This window comes from Tachyglossus aculeatus, chromosome 21 (genome assembly GCF_015852505.1).
Source record: "Tachyglossus aculeatus isolate mTacAcu1 chromosome 21, mTacAcu1.pri, whole genome shotgun sequence".
Lineage (NCBI taxonomy): Eukaryota > Metazoa > Chordata > Mammalia > Monotremata > Tachyglossidae > Tachyglossus > Tachyglossus aculeatus.
In genome coordinates this window covers 68,561,557-68,586,751 of record NC_052086.1, presented here as the reverse complement: position 1 = coordinate 68,586,751, position 25,195 = coordinate 68,561,557, and the positions used below count along the sequence as shown (strand labels likewise).

The following is a 25,195-nucleotide window of genomic DNA, read 5'->3' as shown; positions in this document are numbered from 1 at the left end:
TGGGATGGATGTACCTCATGCTTACTGGTCAGAATAGTTAACTGATGTATTTTCTGTTTATCTCAGCTCTTGACTGTCCTGGGTTGGCCCAAATAGTAGTTGAGGGAAGGATCTTATCATATTAGTCTGCTAGAACAGACAGTCCTCTTAAGTTGTGAAAGATTTTAGGAGATAGGAAGGTGAAACCTGCAGGAGCTCACAATTCTGGGTTGGGTAACAAAAAAAATAAAGGGTTATTTTTGTTAATTTTGCTTTCATTTGGATGTAACAGAAGCACAGGTTTTATATTTTTACTCAACAGATTTCCAGAAATCTGAAATCCTTTTTTAACCACCACTAGGCCAAGAACATTTACAAAGATAATCCTTAGACAACCATGGTTTGAGTTTTAAAATTGTGAGCTCTTTTCTGATTGAATAGTTCTTACTTGATGTAGAATATGATAGCCATTTGGGGCTTTTCAGAAAAAATGTTATTATTGCCGAATAGGTATTTCTGAGCAATGAAGAGGAAATACAGATAGCTAAATCATTATTTTCTAATTTCCAGCACAGTACAGTACAATCTTACCCCAAAACACATCTATGCTTGCCTTCTGCCGTACTTCAGAAATGGAGCATTTTAATTTTGCTTTGAAAATTGGGTGAAGATATACAGTTCTTTTTCATATGTGGAGGGATGAAATTGCTGCATTTAAAAAAAAAACCTCAGCTACATCCCACAGTAATGTATTGGTTTCTATAGGCTTAGTTGGAATCAATTGCTCGATAGATAAATGAAGAAGTTTAGACTAGGTATACGTTCCGAATGTCTAAATATACCACCGGTAGTTAAGCTAATTATGTATTTAAACAATGTTTGTTTAATAGGCATCAGCAAGAGCCCACAAAAGATCCTGTCATCCTGAATGCCCTTCTGCATGTTTGTAAGACGATGCACGACTCTGTAAAGTAAGAACACCTTCATATGTATATGTTATTCGATCAGTCAGTTAGTGGTATTTATTGAGTGCTTACCATGTGCAGAGCACTGTACTAAGCTCTTGGGAGAGTACAGTGTGACAGAGTTGGTAGACACGTTCCTTGACCACAATGAGCTTACAGTCTAGGGGACCTTAAACATTAGACACTACTACAGTAATTTCATGCTCGTAGATATTTTTATTATACATTTGAACATAGCATGATGGTAGTACACTTGGCTCTCCTGTAATGCAGGATATGCGCTCCTGGCAAACTCTGTGCTGGTCCCTTTCTAGACTGTAAGCTCGTTATGGACAGGGAAGGCTGAGCACTTAGTACAGGACTTTGCACATAGTAAGTGCTCAAGAAATATGATTGAGGAAAGCTTGATTATAGGTTAGTGGGCCTTGATAGGTGCCCTATCATGCATACTGCCACTTTTTCTACCATTGCAATGTGTTTTGTGTGGATAGATGCACCTTCTTGGAAGACTATTCTCTTCTTCCCAAACTGCTTTTCATCCAAAATGTGTAGTAAAAACACGCGCTATGGAAAAACCAAGTGTATTGTGGATCGTTCTTCCCACAACAAAAGTCTGTTTTGGGTATGACACAATCAATCCACTTACCCTGTTTCTCAAGTTCTCCCAAGTAGGCACTTGGCAGTCTTTTTTAGTTATCCACTTGGTGTTTAATCACTTTGATTGTTAAGAAGTTCTTCCTTGGGTCCAACCAAAATCCATCCTCTCTAATATAAGCATATTTCTTCTTATATAACCCTGAGTGGACATGGAGAACAACTGGTCAATTTTTCCCCATAAAACTCCTTTTGGTATTTTTAGGTTATTGAGTTATCCTCCTTAGCCTGCTCATAATAATAATAATAATAATGATAATAATAATTTTGGTATTTGTTAAATGCCTATTATGTGCCAAGGACTGTTCTTAAGTGCTGGGGCAGATACAAGGTCATCAGTTTGTCCCACATGGGGCTCACAGTCTTAATCCCCATTTTGCAGATGAGGTAACTGAGGCACAGAGAAATTAGGTGACTTGTCCAAAGTCACACAGCTGATAAGTGGCGGAGCCGGGATTTGAACCCATGACCTCTGACTCCCAAGCCCGCGCTCTTTCCACTGAGCCACACTGCTTCTCTATGCTCATCTGTAGGATAAACCTCAATTCCTATAATTTCTCCTTATGCTACCTGTTGTCCATTCCTTTAATCACATTTGCCATTCTTGGGCCACCTCATTATGGTTTTTCAAGTGTGATGATCCAAACTTAACTCAGCAGTCCAATGGGGACTGATCAGAGCAACTTGTACTTCCCAAGCGCTTAGTACAGTGCTCTGCACACAGTAAGCGCTCAATAAATACGATTGATTGATTGATCGAACAGACTCTTGTATCCTATATTCCTCTAGACTCTAAGCTCATCGTAGGCAGGGATCGTGTCTAGAGAAGCAGCGTGGCTCAGTGGAAAGAGCATGGGCTTTGGAGTCAGAGGTCATGGGTTCAAATCCCGACTCTGCCAATTGCCAGCTGTGTGACTTTGGGCGAGTCACTTAACTTGTCTGTGCCTCAGTTACCTCATCTGTAAAATGGGGATTAAGACTGTGAGCCCTCCATGGGACAACCTGATCACCTTGTAACCTTCCCATCGCATAGAACCGTGCTTTGCACATAGTGAGCACTTAATAATAAGTGCTATCATTATTATTATTACCAACACTATTGCATTGTACTTTCCAAAGCTTTTAGTACGGTGCTCTGCACGCATGTGCTCAATAAGTACAATTGATTAATTGATTCCTGTGAATAAGCATCAAGTTTGAATGGTGTTTAAATTATTAGGACCCACCTAACAGTATCTTAAGACATATGAACTCCTTGTGGGACAGGAACTGTTTCTGACCTGATTACTTAGCGCTGCACTAGGGACATAGTGAGCCCTTCGATACAATGGTTAGACATTTCTTTCCCTTCTTCACAAGAGTCAAATATTCAGCCGCTCTGATTACTTAGCGCAGCACTAGGGACATAGTGAGCCCTTCGATACAATGGTTAGACATTTCTTTCCCTTCTTCACAAGAGTCAAATATTCAGCCGCTCCAGTTTTTAATCATACATTTAATTTTATTCGTAGAAGGAAAGTTATTTTCAATGGCATTGAGGTTTGAAAGTATGCAGAACTTGTGGTAGTAATACTAGGTTATCTAGCTTCATGTCCAATTTTGTCAGGGATGTTAAACCGCAAAATTGAAAATGTTTACATTTTTACTATGTGACGAGTAGAATTTAATATTTTAAAAAAGGGAATTGTTTCCAGTTTAAAAGAAATGACTATCTTGATTACAGTGCCCTCACCCTTGAGGATGAAAAACGAATGCTGGCATCTCTCATTAATGGATTTATAAAAATGGTAAGTGCAGATGTAACTTTTGTGCTCCTTGAGGGCAGAGATCAAGTACATTATTTCTCTTCTACTCTCTCTAAATGCAGTTGACTGATTAGATTAAAAAGGAAATGTTCTGAGGCTATAAAAAGTGATAGAAACTGTTTATTCTGATTCAACACCGTAAGACTGGGATCTATTCAATTTTTCATTTTTGACTTGTAACTCCTGGGTTGTGTTTCAGTTGTTAAACCCCAAATTGAATGTGCATCTAACTACCCCACTGTTCCTTTCCAGCTGCTGCCTCCCTGCCCTTCCTAGCCACACTCCAGATAATCCAAAATCCCCTGTAAGCGAGAGCAACCCTACCCTGTGTGACTCTGGAAGCTAGGACCACACTGTAAACTGAGGAGAAGCAGGGTGGCCTAGTGGATAGAGCATGAGCCTGGACTTCAGTAGGATCTGGGTTCTAATCCGGGCTCTGCCATTTGCCTGCTCTGTGACCTTGGGCAAGTCACATAACTTCTGTGCCTCAGTTACCACATCTGTGAAGTGGGGATCCAGACTGTGAGTCCCATCGGAAACATGCACTGTGACCAACCTGATTAGCTTGTGTCTACCCCAGTGCTTAATATAGTGCCTGGCACATAGTAAGCACTTAACAAGTGCCACATTATTATTATTATGACTATTATTATTATTGTTAGCTATAAATATTATGTTAAAATTACTTATTTACATTAATGTCTGTCTCCTCTAGACTGTAAGTTCATTGTGGACAGGGGAACGTGTCTACCAACTCTGTTGAATTATACTCTCCTAGACGGTTAGTACTACAGCGTGGCTCGATGGAAAGAGCCCGGGCTTTGGAGTCAGAGTTCATGGGTTCAAATCCCGGCTCTGCCACTTGTCAGCTGTGTGACTTTGGGCAAGTCACTTAACTTCTCTGTGCCTCAGTTCCCTCAACTGTAAAATGGGGATGAAGACTGTGAGCCCCCCGTGGGAAAACCTGATCACCTTGTAACCTCCCCAGTGCTTAGAACAGTGCTTTGCACATAAAAGCGCTTAATAAATGCCATTATTATTATTATTATTATTATTACACACAGTAGGCGCTCAATAAATATGATTGACTGTCAGCAATCAGTAAATACCGCTGATGATGACTACTCTGGTAGTGCCTCTAACCAACCATCACTTGAGAATTTGCTCCGGAGAACTTCCCTGCACTTCAGGGTATCCTCTTTCCATCTCCCCTTCTGCTTATTAGTGCCTCTGGGCTGGTCGGGTTATGTAAGGCAGTGGTGATTGGACAGTTGAAAAAGCAAAATTATGAGGTGATTCCTTTCATGAATTACGTTATTCCTATCCACCAAGGTGCTTGTCAGAAGGAGATAAAGGGAATAAAAGAAAATGTAAAAAATTAGAAAGGAAAGGGGTAAGAGTGGAGTGGAAAAGAAAATGATGAATTTACCTTTGGAGTTGGTTCTATTAACCTGCCGTTCACATACCCAAAAAAAATAAAGGATGTGGGGAGGAAGTATGGTTAGTCAAATTTCACTACCCTTCAAGGAATTGGGAAGAAGAGCAGCAGCATTAACAGCTGGAAGGGTTAGTGGGTCAGTTTTTATTGCGAGAGCACATTTGACAAATGGCCCCAAACACCAGAATTTATGTGCTCTGGAAAAGCCATGACCAGTGTGTAAAATACCTTTATTTCTTTTTGCAGGCCCTTTCTCCTACAACACATAAAAAATTGTAAAATTCCTTGGTTGTAGATTATGCCCCCTAACCTTTCATATTAATTATCCAATATTTCACAAACCTGAGAGAGAAATACCTAAGGCAAGGTTTAGATAGTCAGTAATTTATGACTGACTTAGATATGGGGGTGAGGTTAATTTCAAGCCATGCTAAATGCAACTTACAAACAAGACACTGAACATTAGTTCAGTGCATAATAATAATAATGGTATTTGTTAAGTACTTACTATTGTCCAAGCACTGTTCTAAGTGCTGGGAGGGAATACAAGATAATCAGGTTGTCCCACGTGGGGCTCACAGTCTTAATTCCCATTTTACAGATGAGGGAACTGAGGCAAAGAGAAGTTAACTGACTTGCCCAAGGTCACACAGCTGACAAATGGCAGAGACAGGATTAGAACCCATGACCTGACTCCTAAACCCATGATCTTTCCACTGAACCACGCTGCTTCTCTATTAAATCAGTATCCTCAGCTACAAATCTAGAACTCGGCAGTCCTTACCGGTTACCCCTCCATCTTTTAACTTGTAACTAACCTTGGATTTTAGTGACAGTTATCATGCTTGGCTTTCACTGTCACTGTCATTGTCATCATTATATTCTATTTCTATTTAATCTCTATGAAGTACCCATTAGTGCACTGGATGATATTAGGTGCCAGGTGAACAGAACCAGATGCTAAGATGCACTGGGCAAAATCACATTTTGTCCAGTTGTATCTAAGTCAGTTCCTCAATACCATTACCATGAATTGAGAGAACCAAAACTTTGAAATCTTGGATCAACTGCTGGATAATCTGTTATTGATCAATCACAAATATACAAAACAAGCCCAAAGCAAGTTCTTATAATCAAATTGGGGCAAAACATTTCCAAACCTTTTGGAAGCAGTGGAACATTTCTGTATTATATAATTAGCTCCCAAATAGGATTGGGCCGAGAGATTATATAGTTGGCCTTCCTCTTTACAGTACGTGTTTCTTTTTCTGAAATTCTAAAAATCTCAAATAAATGTGTTCTTCCTTGGGCAAAGCTGGAACTTTTTTGATGCATCCACAGTGCCATTCCACTGGTCCTATGATAATATAATAATAATGGTATTTGTTAAGCACTCACTATGTGCCAAGAACTGTACTAAATGCTGGGGAAGATACGAGATAATCAGATTGGAAACATTCCGTTTCCCACTTGGGGCTCACAGTCTTAATCTCCATTTTAAGATGAAGTAACTGCAGCACAGAGAAGTTGAGTGACTCACCCAGGTCACACAGCAGACAAGTGGCAGAGCTCAGATTAGAACCCAGGTCCTTCTGACTCCCAAACACATGCTCTGTTAAGGAGAGTGCCCCATTGAGGGTGTGTGGGGTGTCCTTTGCTTCCCTCAAACAGGCACTCATACCCTTTCCAGGAGGATTAAACCATTATGAAAAGAGAGTGCCGTCCAAAGTGGAGTCATTCCTGGACTTGCCCGCCACGTTTGGAGTCTAAACTTCAGTGACCCCAGAAAGGAGGGGGATAAGTGTCTCTGACTCTAGAGCTAACTTCAGTTACTCCTCGGTTGTTAGTGAAGTAAACTCCTGCACTCTTTGGAGTGTTCTACTGCTTTAGAATGTGCACATTGCATATCCTAAAATGATTACTATTTTCACATTGGTGAATTGTTTCTCTCCTTTAATAAACAATATTGGAAAAAAAAGTCAGAAATGAAATGGGATAGATCTTTGGAGGTGTTACTCGAGTGGCATGCGTTTTGAATTTTACAAGTATGTGTATTTTTACTTTTGTTTTCCAAAAAACTTGCCCTGTTGGAATAGTTTGAGTCAGATGTAATATTGGAGCAAAATTACAAAGTCAGTCCCTGTCAATTTTGTCACTGAATGCTTTTAAGTGATCTGGAAATAATATATGCTGCACCTTAAATTTCTTTTTCTGATCCTAGGTTTCATTTGGCCGTGATTTTGAGCAACAGCTGAGTTTTTATGTTGAAGCCAGGTCGATGTTTTGCAGTTTGGAGCCTGTTCTTGTCCAACTGATTCATGTAAGGGCCAGTTTCAATCAGGACTTTTACATTTTATCACCAGCAATTTGCTACGGCTCTTCCTGTAATTAGAGAAGATGGATTGACTGGGTTTTCAAAGACCTATCCATTAATTGCCCACTCTGTTTTTGTTGCCTAAATTTTCTCTGAAAACATTCTTGTTCCAATTTCCATATACCATAGTATAAACATGTATATGAGGGTTGTACTAAGAGGCTTCTGGGAATTGATGAATAAATAGACCTAAGCCCCTTGTTGCTAAAATTCAGAGTGACAGTCCCAACAGTTTTCAGCACCTCTCTGAAAAGATTATGAAAGATTTCCTTTACTTCTCACATGTAAATTTGAAGAGTGACCGCCTTTGTTGTAGAGGTTACTTCATGTCTCTCCATCTCCTTAATTTCCAATCCTAAGGAAGAAAATAAAATTGGACGAATGAGAGAAATGAAAAGATTTCTATAAGCATAGTATGCCTGAGTGTGCAACTGCGTATTTTGATTTGATAGAAGTCATCCTTGTAGATGTCATTAAGGCTTAGAAATCATCCTTATATGCTGATGCCATGCAACTGGATTTGTGGGTTTAAAAATTTTGAACCGCTAGCACTCGGGAATATACAAATTTGAAAAGAAGATGGAGTTCATTGAAACACCCATGATTGTGCTCTACCACATTCATCTTTTTTCAGGTCTTTTCCCAGCTTTTGGTACCTTTCACAAAGCTAACGTTCAATGGGGAGAAGATATGAGATAACAATACCATCTACTCAACTTCCTTGCCAGAAGAAGGAATAGGAAAAATGGTGTCTCTGCTAGACTCTTAAAGCAAGGATCTTATTGATTCGTGGGAGGGCTATCTTGTTGGAGTTGCTCTCATTAAAATGTTTGGATGAACCAAAATTACTCTCCAACCAGACATGATATCTATGCTTCTTTAGTATGGGAAGCATGTGAGTGACTTCTGTATGACTTGTCTGCGTATTGTTATTAATATTGTATTTAAGTGCTTACTATGTGCGAGGCACTGTACTAATCCCTGGGGTGGATACAAGCAAATTGAGTTGGACACAGTCCCTGTCCCACATGGGGCTCACAGTCTCGATCCCCATTTTTACAGATGAAGTAACTGAGGCACAGAGAAGTGAAGTGACTAGCCCAAGGTCACACAGCAGAAAAGTGGCAGAGCCGGGATTAGAACCCCGATCTTCTGACTCCCATGCCGTTCTCTATCCACTAGACCATGCTGCTTCACAGGAAACACGTTTCCAAAAGCTATAGTTACCTGTTCATTTGACAAAGCTCAGGAAGCAGTTGGGAATTCATACCTTTTATTCTTAACTCCTGTCCCCAGAGTGTGAACCAGCTGGCGATGGAAACGAGAAAAGTAATGAAGGGAAACCATTCTAGGAAGACAGCTGCATTTGTCCGGGTATGTTTCAAAGACATTGATTTTCAGATCTTAGATTCTCCCAGTTGATTAAAACTCTAATCATTTGGGAATTGCATAAATAACAGGAATGTAGCAGGATATTAGGCTGGCTTTAGTGTTACCTTGCCATTTTTATAGGTTTATCTTTAGACTAATTAATATTTTCTTGATGCTGGTTAACCATTGCTTCAAGGATAATGTCACAGTGGTAATTTCAATTATATCAATACCTTACAGTATCCATTTTCATGAAAATGGATTCTCACCTTTCTGAGACTTATATTTGTCATCTGTGTGATATCCTGGAGTTCTCAGGAAACTAATCTCCCATCCTCTCCAAGTTCATTCATTCATTCAATCATATTTATTAAGTGCTTACTGTGTGCAGAGCACTGTACTAAGTGCTTGGGAAAGTACAATAAATAGCGACAATCCCCGCCCATGACGAGCTCACGATCTAGAGGTGAGGAGACAGACATCAATACAAAGAAATAAAATTACAGATATATACGTAAGTGCCGTGGGGTTTGGAGGCGGTGGGGAGAGTAAAGGGAGAAAGTCAGGGTGATGCAGAAGGGAGTGGGAGATGAGGAAAAGTGGGGCTCAGTCTGGGAAGGCCTCTTGGAGGACTTGTGCCTTCAATAAGTCTTTGAAGGAGTTGTAGGTTGGAATAGATTTTGGATAGAATCGGAATAATTTCAATTTTATTAAAAACTGGAAGTAACCTAGAACGAAGGAATGGGTGAACTAACCTAATTTGACATGACATGGTAATTACTTCCCCTTTTATTTAGGCTTGTATTGCCTTCTGCTTTATCACCATTCCATCCCTGGTTGGCATCTTCACCCGGCTCAATCTCTACTTGCATTCTGGTCAGGTTGCCTTGGCAAACCAGTGCCTTTCCCAAGGTAAGACTTGTATGTTTTTCCTGTTTGAATTCCCCCTTTGTACTCATTCTAGCAGGAGCACGCCTTCATCGAGAGTGTGCGAGCAGCTTCTCGGAGGTGTTCCTAATCAGTCAGCAAACAATATTTGGGTCCCCGTATGTAGAGAATGCTCCATTAGGTATTTTCAAATAATATGAAATAATGTCAGTTTATAAGGACTGACACATTTCTTCTAAGCCTCTGTGTAAATTAATGTCTGTTAGTGTCCTCCAGAAAGTTTAAGAGGCTATTTGAGAGAACTCCAATCCATACCAAAGGGACCAGCCGATTTCCTAGCTACACATGGACGTCAAGACTTGTTTTGAAGCCATCCAGAGTACTGGTGATTTTGAAAATGAAAACTCCAAGAGTAGTAAATAAATGATGCATTTTGAATCGATTTCTTAATAAAAGAAGCTTGGGCTCCCTAAAATGTTTATTGGCCGGTAAGAATCTTAAAAAAAAATCTGTCATACTGGTGCGTTGAGTGTTTGTCTGCTCATTTTACTCAGGCAGTCTTGTGGTGAAGTGTTTGCAGAGTGGACTGAAACCAAGGGCATGATCCACATTGTCTTGTTTTAGAAACCCACAAGACCACAGGAGTCTTTGTACGTATTGAATCGGTTTTAAACGCAGCCACATGGTGGTTGAGATGCAGGAGGGGCCATCTTCCACACATGGTCCAAGCCCCATGGACCTTAGAACTGGGTTGTGGTCTAGAAGAGCACATATATTAAGACTGATTCCTTGCTGGTAACATTCTGATGATCAAAAATGGAAACATCTCCACCGACTTTAGCTTTAGCAGGACAAGGTACCTGGAGAGAGGTTCCAGGAAGGAGGAAGAGTTTGAGCAAAGGGTTGACAGCAAGAGAGATAAGATTGAGGCCACAGTAAGTAGGTTGGTATTGGAAGCAGCGTGGAGGAGTGGATAGAGCATGGGCCTCGGAGTCAGAAGGTCATGGGTTCTAATCCCGCTGCACCACTTGTCTGCTGTGTGATCTTGGGCAAGTCACTTCACTTGTCTGTGCCTCAGTTACTTCATCTGGAAAATGGGGATTACTGTGAGCCCGCTGTTGGGTAGGGACCATCTGTATATGTTGCCAACTTGTACTTCCCAAGTGCTTAGTACAGTGCTCTGCACAAAGTAAGCACTCAATAAATACGATTGAATTGAATGAATGAATGAATAAAACTATGAGCCCCCCCTTGAGACAAGGACTGGGTCCAACTCGATTTGCTTGTGTCCGCCCCAGCGCTTAGTACAGTGCCTGGCACATAGTAAGCGGTTAACATATACTATCATTATTATTATTATTATTAGAAGAAGAATAGGAGGATGGAAGTTAGGAATGGGGAACTGATTAGCCGTAAAGCCAATGGCCAGAAGTTTCTGCTTGTTGCAGAGATGAGAAGCAGTATGGTCTAGTGGAAAAAGAACGGGACTGGGTGTCAGGAAGTCCAGGTTTTAATCCTGGTTTTGCCACTTTCATGCTCGGTAACCGTGGGCAAGTCACTTATCAACTCTGTACCTCAGTTTCCTCATCTGTAAAATAAGGATAAGATTCCTGTTCTCGTCCCTTTCATTCTGTGAGAAACAGGTGTGTCTGATCTGACAATCTTGTTTGTCCCCCAGTTAGCCCAGAGTTTGGCATATAGTAAGTGCTTAATAAATACCATCATTATTGAGCGGGTGAAGCTATAGTTCCACTTTTCATGTGGAATTAGAATTAATTTAAACTCAAAGCATAAGCACCTTACTTTGACTTCGATGCCAACTATTTTAGATTGATAAACATTGATTAACGTTCCCTTTCTAATCTGAATGCCATTTTGCATTTCACTCAAAATAATCCATTTAATAAAGTGAATACAAAGGTAGGTGGGGATATAGCAACCACTTTTCTGGTTCATGATTTAGGTACTGTTTTTCTCCAATATTTAAATATTGTGATACCAAGCCTTAAAAGCTTATTGAATTTTAAAGCCACCCAGAGTGGTTGGACCTCTAAATAAATAATGCATTCAATTACTAGGAATTTAGAAAGAAAGTAAAGCCGCATAGCTTAGACTATTCTGCACAAAAAGTGTGGTGAATTCCAAAGTGGAGCCCTTCAACTTCAACTTAATGTCCTTTCCTCCACTCCCCCATTCGATCAATAGTATTTGTTGAGCATTTACCGTATGCAGAGCCCTGAACTAAGCTCTTGAGAGAGTACAGTATAACAGAGTTGGTAGACAAGTTCCCCTCCCACAAGGAGTTTACAGTCTAGAGGGAGAGACAGATATTAATATAAATAAATTAATGAAATTACGTATGACTTTTTAACAGACCTCACAAACGGAAATCCTAAACATTCTAGAGTAGCACATGGTAGTTCAGAAAAGAGCAGCCATTAAGTCCTTCCAGGTTTAGGTGATGAGGGCCCGGAAACTGAGGAAGCTATTAGCAAGTTTTGCACAGATGTTTTTTTTTAATATGGTCATTGCGTTCAAGCAAAAAAGGCCAGTTTTTTTTTAATGCCATTTATTAAGCGCTTACTATGTGCAAAGCACTGTTCTAAGTGCTGGGGAGGTCACAAGGTGATCAGGTTGTCCCGGGGGGGGCTCACAGTCTTAATCATCATTTTACAGATGAGGTAACTGAGGCACAGAGAAGTTAAGTGACTTGCCCAAAGTCACACAGCTGACAACTGGCGGAGCCGAGAACAACTGGCGGAGCCGAGAACAACTAGCGGAGCTTAGTTAACAATATTTAGCTGCACAATTAATATAATTTTTGCAGTTCTAAATAAAATGTAACTGTGGACCCTACTATAATTTACGCAAACCTGCCTTAAGGGCATTTATTACTCTATTTATTTATTTTACTTGTACATATCTATTCTATGTATTTTATTTTGTTAGTATCTTTGGTTTTGTTCTCTGTCTCCCCCTTTTAGACTGTGAGCCCACTGTTGGGTAGGTACTGTCTCTATATATTGCCAACTTGTACTTCCCAAGCGCTTAGTACAGTGCTCTGCACACAGTAAGTGCTCAATAAATATGATTGATTGATTGATTGATTTTCTCACTAAGGGAAGCATACAGGATTGTAAAGCCCAGCTTCCATTACAGGGGGCAAGAATCAACCAACCAGTTACATTCATGGAGCTCTTACTGTGTGCAGAGTACTGTCCTAACCACTAATCATCACTTGGAGATTGCTGCCTGACAACTTTTGCTGAAGCAGCATGTTTATTGTTATCTTGTACTCTCCCAAATGCTTAGTTCAGTGCCTTGCACACAGTAAGCGCTCAATAAGTACGATTGAATGAATGAAGAAACAACCTTGGTTGAGGTTACCTTGCAGAACCTAAGTAGGATGGGTTTTGTTCTCATGTTAGCAGTTAGCAAAGCTCTCAGTACTTCTTATAGCAATTACACCCATAGGTCCATTTACTTTTATTACTAAATAATAATAATAATGGTATCCGTTAAGCGCTTTCTATGTGCTAGGCCCTGTACTACATGGAGGGTTGTATACAAGCAAATCAGGTTGAGACAGTCCCTGCCCCATGTGGGGCTCACAGGCTCAATCCCCAATTTACAGATGAGGTGACTGATGCACAGAGTAGTGAAGTGACTTGCCAAGGCCACACAGCAGACAAGTGGCAGAGCCAGGATTAGAATCCTTGACCTTCCGACACCCAGGCCTGTGCGCTATCCACTACTCAATGTTGCTTCTACGGTCTTATTCCCTGGAGCATTCTCCTTATTGCATTTGGCATCTTGCCGAATGTTCATTCATTCATTAATTCGATCGTATTTATTGAGCGCTTACTGCCAAGGCCCTGGGATTAGAGGCCTCCCCCAACTAGGCCATCATTTCCTCTTCTCCCACTCTCTTCTGCATCACCCTTGCATTTGGATTTGCATCCTTTATTTACTCCTCCCTCAGCCCAACAGCACTTATGTTCATATCCATAGTTTATTTGTATTGATGTCTATCACCCCCTCTAGACTGTAAGCTCACTGTGGCTACAGAACGTGTTTACCAGCTCTATTATATTGTACTCTCCTAAGCGTTTTAGTTCAGTGCTCTGCACACAGTAAGCACTCAGTAAATACAGTTAATTGATTGATTTTGCTTATGGAGTTTTCATTTTTGGAGCAGACAAGCAGTGGTTTCTTCTGTTGCCTGAAGATTTCAGTTAGTCTTCTGGTAGTAATAATAATAATAATAATAATGATGGTATTTGTTAAGCACTTACTATGTTCAAAGCACTGTTCTAAGTGCTGGGGGAATACAAGGTGATCAGGTTGTCCAATGAGGGGCTCACAGTCTTGATCCCCATTTCAGATGAGGGAACTGAGGCGAAGTGAAGTGACTTGCCCAAAGTCACACAGCTGACAATTGGCGGAGCCGGGATTTGAACCCATGACCTCTGACTCCAAAGCCCGGGCTCTTTCCACTGAGCCATGCTGCTTCTCTGTTAGAGCCCTAAGAAACAACAGTGAAACTTGGGCTAGGCAGGACCTGGATCAAGAATTTGTAGATCAAGATTCTTTACCATTTCTTCTTGGTTGATCCAAGAGAGTTGATCCATGAGATCTCTCATCTCACCACCCTAGGTTCTTTCCCTTCTTGCCTTTCACATGTGCACTTTAGTCCATAAGGTACTCGCCCTGCCTCTTATATACATTTCTTTATATTCCATTACCTACCTTATCTGTAATTTATTTCAATGTTCGTCTCCCCTGCTAGGTGGTACGATCCTTGAGGGCAAGAGTCAATAACTACTGTTATGCCCTCTTAAATGCTTAGTACAATGCAGTGCACAAAAGAAGGGCTCAATAAATACTACTGAATAATTGATTATTTCTAGGGATAATGAGAAGGAGGGAAGCAAAAAAATATGCAGCAGGATAGTTTTTAAAAAGGATCATTTTTGTGAAGTCCCACTGCAGGAAAGTGTGGTGAAAATGTCATTGCTTAATAGGGATGAAAACCTTCTGAATCAAACTCTGAAGGATCTGTTGAAAACAATTGGATATGTGACTCTGAAAACGGGGGCTAGATGATTAAAAAGGATCCTTTTTGTGAAGTCCCACTGTAGGAATGGTGAAAGTGTCATTGTTTAATAGGGATGAAAACCTTCTGAATCAAACTCTGAAGGATCTGTTGAAAACAACTGGATATGTGACTCTGAAAACAGGGGCTAGATGATTAAAAAGGATCCTTTTTGTGAAGTCCCACTGTAGGAATGGTGAAAGTGTCATTGCTTAATAGGGATGAAAACCGTCTGAATCAAACTCTGAAGGATCTGTTGAAAACAATTGGATATGTGACTCTGAAAACCGGGGCTAGATGATTATAAAGGATCCTTTTTGTGAAGTCCCACTGTAGGAATGGTGAAAGTGTCATTGCTTAATAAGGATGAAAACCTTCTGAATCAAACTCTGAAGGATCTGTTGAAAACAACTGGATATGTGACTCTGAAAACAGGGGCTAGATGATTAAAAAGGATCCTTTTTGTGAAGTCCCACTGTAGGAATGGTGAAAGTGTCATTGCTTAATAGGGATGAAAACCTTCTGAATCAAACTCTGAAGGATCTGTTGAAAACAACTGGATATGTGACTCTGAAAACAGGGGCTAGATGACTAGGTACCATCTGGAGTTTGCTTAATCATTTATAAGTATAAGAAAATCTCCTTAGAACTTGCCTTCCGTTTGTCAGTGTCCTGTTAGCAGAGCGGTGTATTGTTCAAGAAGGTTATTTGCTGAATCCACAGATAAGCCTGTTTGGGAAGCTGACTAAGGCTTATAGTGTGAGCCCAAAAGTTAGGTTTCTTTTGTTTAGACCTGGTTGTATGTACAGAATGAGATTGGTGGGATTTAAAACAAAGTGGGCTGTCCTGCCAAAGTACATAAGCAGGGCGGAAGAAAAGAATTGCAGAGGTAGTTAATGGATGTCTGTAACTTGCCTATCAGTAGCTAAACATTTTTTTAAAGCAATCTGATCTAACTTCTTACTTTATTTTGTCTGTTTCATGAAATAATTCCTTTGGTTTTGCTCAGTGGAAGTTCCCTTGTTTATATTCCACATTGGCCTTCAGTGGAATATGGATCATCTGCTTTTCCCAGTTCTTTAATTTTCAGTTCTTCTCCCAGAAAAACCTTCAGGATATAACTAAGAAGGGAACACAGTGTTGTCCTGCTCCAACTGCTTTGACTGCAGGCCACTCTGCTGCTCACGTACCACAATTATTATTATTAAAATCAAATCTGCAGAAGGCCTTCCCTGTCTAACCTCACATCTTCCTACTGTATTCCCCCCCCCCCCCCAATTGCCACTTCTTCACTTCCCTGTCACCTGTGTACTTGAGTCCACACCCCTATCAATCAGTGATATTGAACACTTACTATTATGGTATTCGTAAAGCACTTACTATGTGCCAGGCACTGTTCTAAGCACTGGGGTAGTTACAAGGTAATCGGGTTGGACACAGTCCATTTCCCACATGAGGCTCACAGTCTTAATCTCCATTTTACAGATGGGGTAACTGAAGCCTAGAGAAGTGAAGTGACTGGCCCAAGGTCACGCAGCAGACATGTGGCAAAATTGGGATTAGAACCCATATCCTCTGACTACCAAGCCCATGCTCTTTCCACTAGACTATACTGCTTCCCTGTGTTCAGAGTTCTGTACTAAGCGCTTGGGAAAGTACAATATTATAGGGTTGGTGGATGCATTCCCTACCCACAGGGAGCTTATAGTTTTTTGGGGGGACTGGCATTACCCAACAGAATTTGTGTCCATATCTTTCAATAATAATACTGATGGTGTTTGTTAAGCGCTTACTATGTGCCAATCACTGGGGTAGGTACAAGGTAATCAGCTTGTCCCAAGTGGGGCCCACAGTCTTAATTGCCATTTTAGAGATGAGGTAACTGAGGCACAGAGAAGTTAAATGACTTGCCCAAAGTGACACAGCCGATAAGTGGCGGAGCGGGATCAGAACCCACAACCTCTGACTCCCAAGCCTGTGCTCTTTCCAGTAAGTCGATTTATTTTGGTGTCTGTCTCCCCCACTAGCTTGTAACCTCCTTAAGGGCAGGAATATTGTCTATTAACTCAGTTGGATCCTCCCAAGTGTTTTCTGTGGTGCTCTGTGCAAGGTCAATAAATATTATAAATTGTTAGGCAAGTTTAAGCAGGCAGCAATGAATAGAGGAGCATGGGCTGGGACTCTTTAGAGGTCCTTTCCGGTTCTTTGAGTTGATGATTCTGCTGGGTGATACTTTGACATCAGCACGGATCTCACAAGCATTTTATTTGGAAATGGGATAAGGTGAACAATAATTCATGGGACTGAATCATCCAGTACTTTTCCACATTGCAAGTGAAAAAAAAAAAAAAGAGGAATAAATCCTTCCCAGACATGCTTCTATTTTAAAGCAAAATAAGACTAAAATGTTGCACATTGTCCTCTGTTCAGACTTAATAGTTATTGTTGAAGAGGTGTCATTTTCAAGTATTCATTGTCACTGTGGAAGTCATTTTGTTTTTTGCCATGAAAAATGGGCGTCGTGGATCTTAATCACAAACATTTAATATGTTGTAAATAGGTGTCAATGGAATTGCTTTCAGAATCTGGGGAGTAGACCCATGTTTTGATCTCAAAGGACTGTGAAACCTTGGGAATAATACCCTCTTTTCATGGAGCAATCCAGGGTTTCAGGATATAAATGCAGTTTCATGAAGGGACTGAAAAGCGAGAAAATTGCCGATGGCTCATATTCGTTCTTAACTCTTAAGACCTTAATTTGTAAGATGAAGCAGCTCTCTGCATTCCAAAGTGACTATGGTAGGTATGAATGCATGCTGTTCTTGATAGAGAATGCATTTTCCATAGGAGCAAAGTGGTATTTGGGCTCCTAAATTCATTCATTCGATCGTATTTATTGAGTGCTGACTGTGTGCAAAGCATTGTACTAAGCTCTTGGGAGAGTACACTATAAAACAAACAGACCCCACTCCTGCCCACGATGAGCTCACAACTGCTGGAAATTCATTGTGTTCTACCCGACTAGCAGTGAAATGACACCCACCCCACCTCCTTCCAAGAGAGCAACATCTTATATAATAATTGGATAGCCTATGGCAGAACTTCAAGAATGTCTCATCTAAAGAAGGAATTGTCTAATTAGTACCAGGGACACGCTGCTTCTGTGGTGATGGGAGGCAGAGAGGGCATGGATAATTGAAACTAACCATCCACTAGCTTCATTTTGGCCAGAAATTTTGCTTCCTTCTTGTCGAATCTTTTTCCCAGAGCCACACCAAGCACATCATCATCTGGTTTCTTCCCCTTTCATCCCCCCACCCACTTTCTAAGTAAGGCAAAAATGAGCGTGAAATAAAGCTAAAATGCAGAGAAACACAGAGAAGCACAAAGTTTAGGCTAATTCACATCTCTGACTAGTGGGGTATCTGCTTAATATGTGAAACACCATTATAGTAAGGAATTTGCTCCCTTCTGAAAAATTACCGAAAAAGTCAAAATATGTGACAGCACTCTCTGTTTAGAAGTCCACAGCTAACGAAGTTTCTCCTGTAGATCTATTTCCTATTAACCAAGCAAGAATTTGAGCATGTGTTCACATTTGAGGAAATAAAACAGGTAAGCAGTGTTGCCTAGTGGAAAGACCACAGGCCTGGGAATCAGGAGACCTGGGTTTTAATCCTGACTCTGCCACTTATCTGCTGTGTAACCTTAGGCAAGTAATATAGAGCATGGTTATGGAAGTTAGAAGGACCTGGGTTCTAATCCTAGATCTGCCACTTGTCTGCTGTGTGAACTGAGGCAAGTCACTTCACTTCTCTGTGCCTCACATCTCTAAAATGGGTATTTAGACTGTGAGCCCCATGTGGGACATGGACTGTATCCACCCTAATTAGCTTACATGTACCTCAGTGCTTAGTATAGTGCGTGGCACATAGTAAGCACTTAATGAATGCCATTTAAATTAAAAAACAAGAAATTATATATGTACATATATATATAATTCATGAAAATAAAACACAGATGCAGTAAATAATTGTGATCTGTAAGTGCTCAAAATGCTCTCTTCCTGTAGTTTGGAGGCTCTTTACGCTATCACCTACTTCTGGCCGGACAACAATTGCATAGTTTGGGGACAAAAGGTTTCTGAGGTCTCACACTCAAAATGATGTTTTTGTGGGCTTTTGTCATCTTGTTAAATTGCAGCTCTTTAGTCTTTCCCCATCTGGGTTTTTATTTTTCATTTGTTTCAGCTGTATCTGTTGGCCATCTTTGCATGAAGGTGATGTTCTGCATTGTAATGACCGTCCCTATCTGGGGCAAAGAGGCTACCTTGCTCCCATAATTGAATCATCATTTGTTTCAGCTGGTATCTGTTGGCCATCTTTGCATGAAGGTGATTTTCTGCATTGTAATAACTGCCCCTATCTGGGGCAAAGAGGCTACCTTGCTCCCGTAATTGAATCATCATCATCAATCGTATTTATTGAGCGCTTACTGTGTGCAGAGCACTGTACTAAGTGCTTGGGAAGTACAAGTTGGCAACATATAGAGACAGTCCCTACCCAATAGTGGGCTCACAGTCTAAAAATAGTGGGCTCACAGTCTAATTGAATGAAGTAGGCTGGGTGCCATCCTGGGCCCTCATGGCTTTACTGTTTCCCAAGAGGTCCCTGTCATTTGGATTCCTTTTGACAAGCACCTGCCACCCACCCCTTTCCCGCTGTGCCACTTTCCCGCCACCCACCCCTCACCCAGCCACTGATCCCCCTCTATCTTCCAAAGCTTTTTTGCTGTATGGAGGGTGTAGCCCATAGGAAGAGCTGCTTCAAGTAGAGAGGACTTAGATGCCCTAAGGGACATGGGGTCAGGGCTTCCGTAATAATAATTATGATGATGGTATTTGTTAAGCACTTACTACGTGCCAGGCATTGTACTTAGCACTGGGATGGATACGAGCAAATTGAGTTGGAGACAGTCCCTGTCCCATGTGGGGCCCACAGTCTCAATCCGCATTTTACAGATGAGGTAACTGAGGCACAGAGAAGTGAAGTGACTTACCCGAGATCACACAGCAGGCAAGTGGCGGAGCTGGGATTAGAACCCATGACCACCTGACTCCCAAGCCCGTTGTCTATCCACTAAGCCACGTTGCTTCTCCTTCCAGTTTGGATTACCTTAGATTTGAGTGATTTAAGCCCAGAAAAAAATAATGTCTTCAGTTACTCTTTCAGACCAAGATCTCTGTCTCCCTTTGTTATTTGAGGTGTATGAAACCTGGGGATATTTTTGGTCTGATTTGTCAGTGTGATTTGCTTCAGATATGCTTGTCTTTTTCAGGAGACCCCAGGCCAAAGTGTCCAGAAGGGGAGTCAGGGTACCAAATTCGAGCAGAGACTATTAGTACCTTGACAATGCCTCTCACTGTCAGACTCTGTAGTTCTCTCCATGGGGAGCAGGGCAGGGAGGGAAGAGTGGGGAGTAATTTCCTTTTTATAGCCCCATAAAAGACAAGAACATTGTTTTTGGTCAGGTGCTAAGAAGCAGACTGTAAATAAGACCAAACACCATGAAGGACATTTCTGTGTAAACAGATACTAATATGCCCCTAGCTGGAGAATGGCAAGAAATTTACCCTCTCTTAAAAAGAGTCTAATGTCCGTTCAGTGAGAAGCTGAAAAAATGATATGGTCGGGCAATTAATAAGTAGAACTTTTATTGATTTCATTTTGCCTATTGTGAGAGAGTGGATTTAAATCTACACTTTTGAACACTTAGTGTCTTGACCTTTAACAAAGTCTTCTTTTAGCTGCCTCTTTTGGAATGAGAAATTGCGAGTGTAATTTTGAGGACAATAAATGCTCACAGAAGGCTGCTACTTTTGTTCCATTAATGAGGCATCATAATAGGGACATTCTTCCAGGCACTTAGTAATGAATAAATAAACAGAATAAATAAATAAATGGCCTTTCAAGATGTTCTGGACAAATTTTAATTCCTGCTGTGAAAATATGTGTACAGTGTTTCATTGTATACTCAATGTTTAAGTTGTGAAACTGTTTTATCAACAACCTGGGGCAGCAGGATTTTAGACGTAACTGCAGCAGCAAATTGTACAAAAAGGCAAACACAAAAGTAGGAATGAACTTCTGGATTATGACTCCGGTAGCATGACGTAATGCCCTTGTTCAGCCCTTTCATCGCTGTTACCCCTTACTCATTGTGTGTTAGGATTGTTGCCGTTTTCGGAGCTGATGCCCTTCATTTTAAACACAAATAAATAAGAAAAAGCAGGCTAAGTGCTTGGATCCATGGGGTACCAGTTTAGTTGACAAGGAAAGGGCATATTCTAGAGATGTAAAGGTAGAATATGTCTGTTTATTGTTATATTTGTACTCTCCCAAGCAGTTAGTACAGTGTTCTGCACTCAATAAATACGATTGAGCGATTGAATGAAAGAACCGACAGATTTTGTGACAGACTGAATGTGTGCATTGAGTGAGAGAGAGGAGTCGGATAATGCCAAGGTTAAAGGCTTGTTGGACAGGGAGAAGGTTCATGTTGTCTACAGTGATAGGAATGTCAGCAGGAGGAGAGGGTTTGGGTGGGAAGATGAGGAGTTCTGTTTGGATGTATTCAGTTCGAAGTTTTCATGAAACTTCCAAGAAGCGATGACCCCAAGGCAGGAGGAAATGCGAGACTGCAGAGAAGGAGAAAGGTCAGTCCTAGAGAGATAGATTCGGGAATTTTCTGCCTAGAGATGGTAGCTGAAGCCAGGGGAGTTAAGGATTTTTCCAAGGGAGGGGATGCAGATGGGGCCCAGAACTGAGCCTTAAAGCCCCCTTAGAGTTATAGAGTGGGAGGCAGAGGAGAAACCAGTGGAAGAGACTTAGAAGGAGCCGTCAGAGAGCTAGGAGGAGAACCAGGACGGCACAGTTTCCGCGAGTGCTTAGTACAGGGCTCTGCACACAGTAAGCATTCAAAAAATACCATTGACTGTTTGATACTGTTATTTTGAAAGTCATCTGTGCTGCAGCAAAGTCATGCTCTCCTTGTGGATTAGGAATAAAACAGAAATAAAGCCACGAGTGGATAGATGGAAGAATTCAAAATTCAGAGTCAGAGGGCATTTGGTCTACAGGAGGTGCTGTAGTGATGGCGGTTCTGTGAGTGGAGAGGTCAGAGAGAGGATGCGGGATTTGGATGATGAATCAGTTTCTAGCTAATGAAGCTTTGTTCAGGATGCTGTTTTGAACTCAGTTCTCCGAGAAAGGAAGAATGGAAAGAAAATCTGGGTTTCGCGTGCAGTTTTGTTCCCAGCAAATTAGTCGTTCATTGTTGGACTCATTCCTCTGGGATCGGATGGGATTTCAGTTTTAAATTGAGACGCTGCAAACCAGTTCATCATTGGAAGGCATTTCAGAGGGGAAATGCGCCCGGACCGTGGAAATGTTTGATTGTGCTGAGTATTTTCTGGTGTAGAATTTCAGTCATCAGGTTAGCATTTGGAGTTCTTTGACCAGGGCTGTTGCGGCACCAAGTCTCACCAGTTCTCTAGGGCCTCTCACCAACTGTAGTGTTGGAAGCAGCGGTGGTCTGAGGGTCATCAGGGGTGGCAGATATCTGCCCTCAAGGTTTCTCCGGCTGGTCTGAGCCCCCTTTTTTCTGTTGAGCCCCCTTTTTTCTCTCCTCCTCCCCATCCCCCCGCCCTATCCCCTCCCCACAGCACCCGTATATATGTTTGTACAGATTTATTACTCTATTTATTTTACTTGTACATATTTACTATTCTATTTATTTTGTTAATAATGTGCACCTAGCTTTATTTTTATTTATTCTGATGACCTGACACCTGTCCACATGTTTTCTTGTCTGTCTCCCCCTTCTAGACTGTGAGCCTGTTGTTGGGTAGGGACCGTCCGTAGATGTTGCCAACTTGTACTTCCCAAGTGCTTAATACAGTGCTCTGCACACAGTAAGCACTCAATAAATACGATTGAATGAATGAATGATCAATTCTGGCTGCATTGGACCCCCCTCCCCACTTCCAAGGGAAGCTCAACTCTTGGTTATGACCACGCACGATGTCATCTACAGCCAGCCCCAGTTCACCATCTCCTCATTCTTGGGGGTCCTCACTTCAGCCTCATAAGGAGCCCCCGCTGCTTCCCTGAATCAGGTCTAGCCCACCATCACCCAGGGCCACTCCTGTCATCCATTCATTCATTCAGTCCACTCCTGTCACTTATTCAATTGTATTTATTGAGCACTTCGTACAAAGCACCATACCAAGCACTTAGGAGAGTACAATATAACAAAAAACAGTCACATTCCCTGCCCAAACGGAGTATCAGTCTGGAATCACCCTCTTCTCCCAATTCTAAGGGTGGCGGCTTTGGGGAGGTCAGGGCTTGGGTGGGGAGACAAGTACTGGTTTGGACAACTTTAGTTTGAGGTGCTGGTGGGACATCCAAGTAGATATGTATATATGCTCGTACATATTTATTACTCTATTTATTTTACTTGTACATATCTATTTTATTTATTTTATTTTGTTAGTATGTTTGGTTTTGTTCTCTGTCTCCCCCATTTAGACTGTGAGCCCACTGTTGGGTAGGGACTGTATATGTTGCCAACTTGTACTTCTCAAGCACTTAGTCCAGTGCTCTGCACACAGCAAGCGCTCAATAAATACGATTGATGATGATGATGATGATATGTCTTGAAGGCAGGAACTTGCGAGGCTGCAGAGAAGGAGCATGGGAGTCGGGATCTTGGTTCGAACCCCAGCTCCACCACTTGTCTGCTGTGTGACCTTGGGCAAGTTACTTCGCGCTATATTTAATCAGTCCATCAGTGATATTTATTGGGTGCCTGCTGTATGCAGAACACTGTACTAAGCGCTTGGGAAAGCATAATACAACAGAGTTGGTAGAAATGTTCCCTGCCTACACCAAGCTTACAGTCTACGGTGCTTTTCTTGCCCATTCTAGCATGGCTTAGTGGAAAGAGCATGGGCTTTGGAGTCAGAGGCCGTGGGTTTGAATCCCGGCCCCGCCACATGTCTGCTGTGTGACCTTGGGCAAGTCACTTAACTTCTCTGAGCCTCAGTTACCTCATCTGTCAAATGGGGATTAAGACTGTGAGCCTGTGTCCACGTGGGACAACCTGATCACTTTGTAACCTCCCCAGCGCTTAGAACGGTGCTTTGCACATAGTAAGCGCTTAACAAATGCCATTATTATTATTATTATTATTATTATTAATAATAATAATAATAATAACTCTCCTATAGACCATTTGGTAAGTATAAAAATAGCAAACATATATTCTATCACAATTGGTAATATGATTGGAGTCTGATATTATAGGAGTCTATTATAGTAATAGCATTTGTCAGGTGCTTACTGTGCATCAAGCACTGAACTAAGCACTGGGGTAACACAAGGTTGGACACACAGTCCATGTCCCTCATGGGCCTCACAACCCAAGGGAGCGTATTGATAGATTGTGGGACCTTGTCTCTTGAAAGAGACTGCTCCATCCCAGCCCATATGCTTTGCTCCTCCTCCTCCTCATCATCAATCGTATTTATTGAGCGCTTACTATGTGCAGAGCACTGTACTAAGCGCTTGGGAAGTACAAATTGGCAACATATAGAGACAGTCCCTACCCAACAGTGGGCTCACAGTCTAAAAGGGGGAGACAGAGAACAAAACCAAACATACTAATAAAATAAAATAAATAGAATAGATATGTACAAATTAAGTAAATAAATAAATAGAGTAAAAAAATATGTACAAACATATATCCATATATCCAGGTGCTGTGGGGAAGGGAAGGACGTAAGATGGGGGGTATGGAGAGGGGGACGAGGGGGAGAGGAAGGAAGGGGCTTGGGAAGTACAAATTGCGCTAACCTTCTCACTATACCTCGATCTCATCTCAATAAATACGATTGAATGAATGAATGGGAAGCTTGCCCATTGCTTTCCAAGATGTATTTTCATGAGGGAAGTTTAGTGCCCGTACCACAAGTTTCAGAGCGGTAATCTGTGACCTTTTCCTTCTGTCTTGCAGCCGACGCATTTTTCAAAGCTGCAGTGAGCCTTGTTCCCGAAGTCCCTAAAATGATAAGTATAGATGGAAAGATGCGGCCCTCGGAATCATTCCTTCTGGAATTCCTCTGCAACTTCTTTTCCACTTTATTGATAGTTCCAGTAAGTAGCAGTGGGAACCATTTCACAAGTCTTTCCTGGTTCTATTGGCTGAGGCTTGATGGGTGGGGGGCTGTCAAGGGAATAAGCCATTTTCTGGTGTATTGGTCGGATTTTTCTATTAAATATCTTATGGGAAGCAACGTGGTGAAGTGGCAGAGCGCTGGGCCCGGATCCAAGTCCAAGCTGCGCCGCCAACTTGCCTTGTGACTATGGGCAAGTCACTTCACTTTTCCACATCTGTTTTCTCATAGGTTAAATGGGGATAATTATATCTGCCTTTTCTACCTACTTTACAGAGTTGTTGTGAGGGCAAAAATGAACTAATTAATGTGAAACCACTTTGGGAACAAACGCACTCTAAGAAAATCAAGATATTAATATTTTGTCCATGAACACAGTGAAAAGCAAC

General features: G+C 41.4%; 1 protein-coding gene across 1 annotated transcript in view; it reads left to right on the top strand.

Moving 5' to 3' along the window:
- The window catches only part of VPS35L (VPS35 endosomal protein sorting factor like), a 111,549-nt gene that overhangs the window by 60,335 nt on the left and 26,019 nt on the right, over positions 1–25,195 (top strand). Inside the window, exons 22-27 of the mRNA XM_038763892.1 lie at positions 870–950; positions 3,322–3,385; positions 7,063–7,161; positions 8,512–8,589; positions 9,384–9,498; positions 24,647–24,786. Coding sequence (XP_038619820.1) covers positions 870–950; positions 3,322–3,385; positions 7,063–7,161; positions 8,512–8,589; positions 9,384–9,498; positions 24,647–24,786 — 577 coding nt within the window. The remainder of the gene's footprint in view (positions 1–869; positions 951–3,321; positions 3,386–7,062; positions 7,162–8,511; positions 8,590–9,383; positions 9,499–24,646; positions 24,787–25,195) is intronic.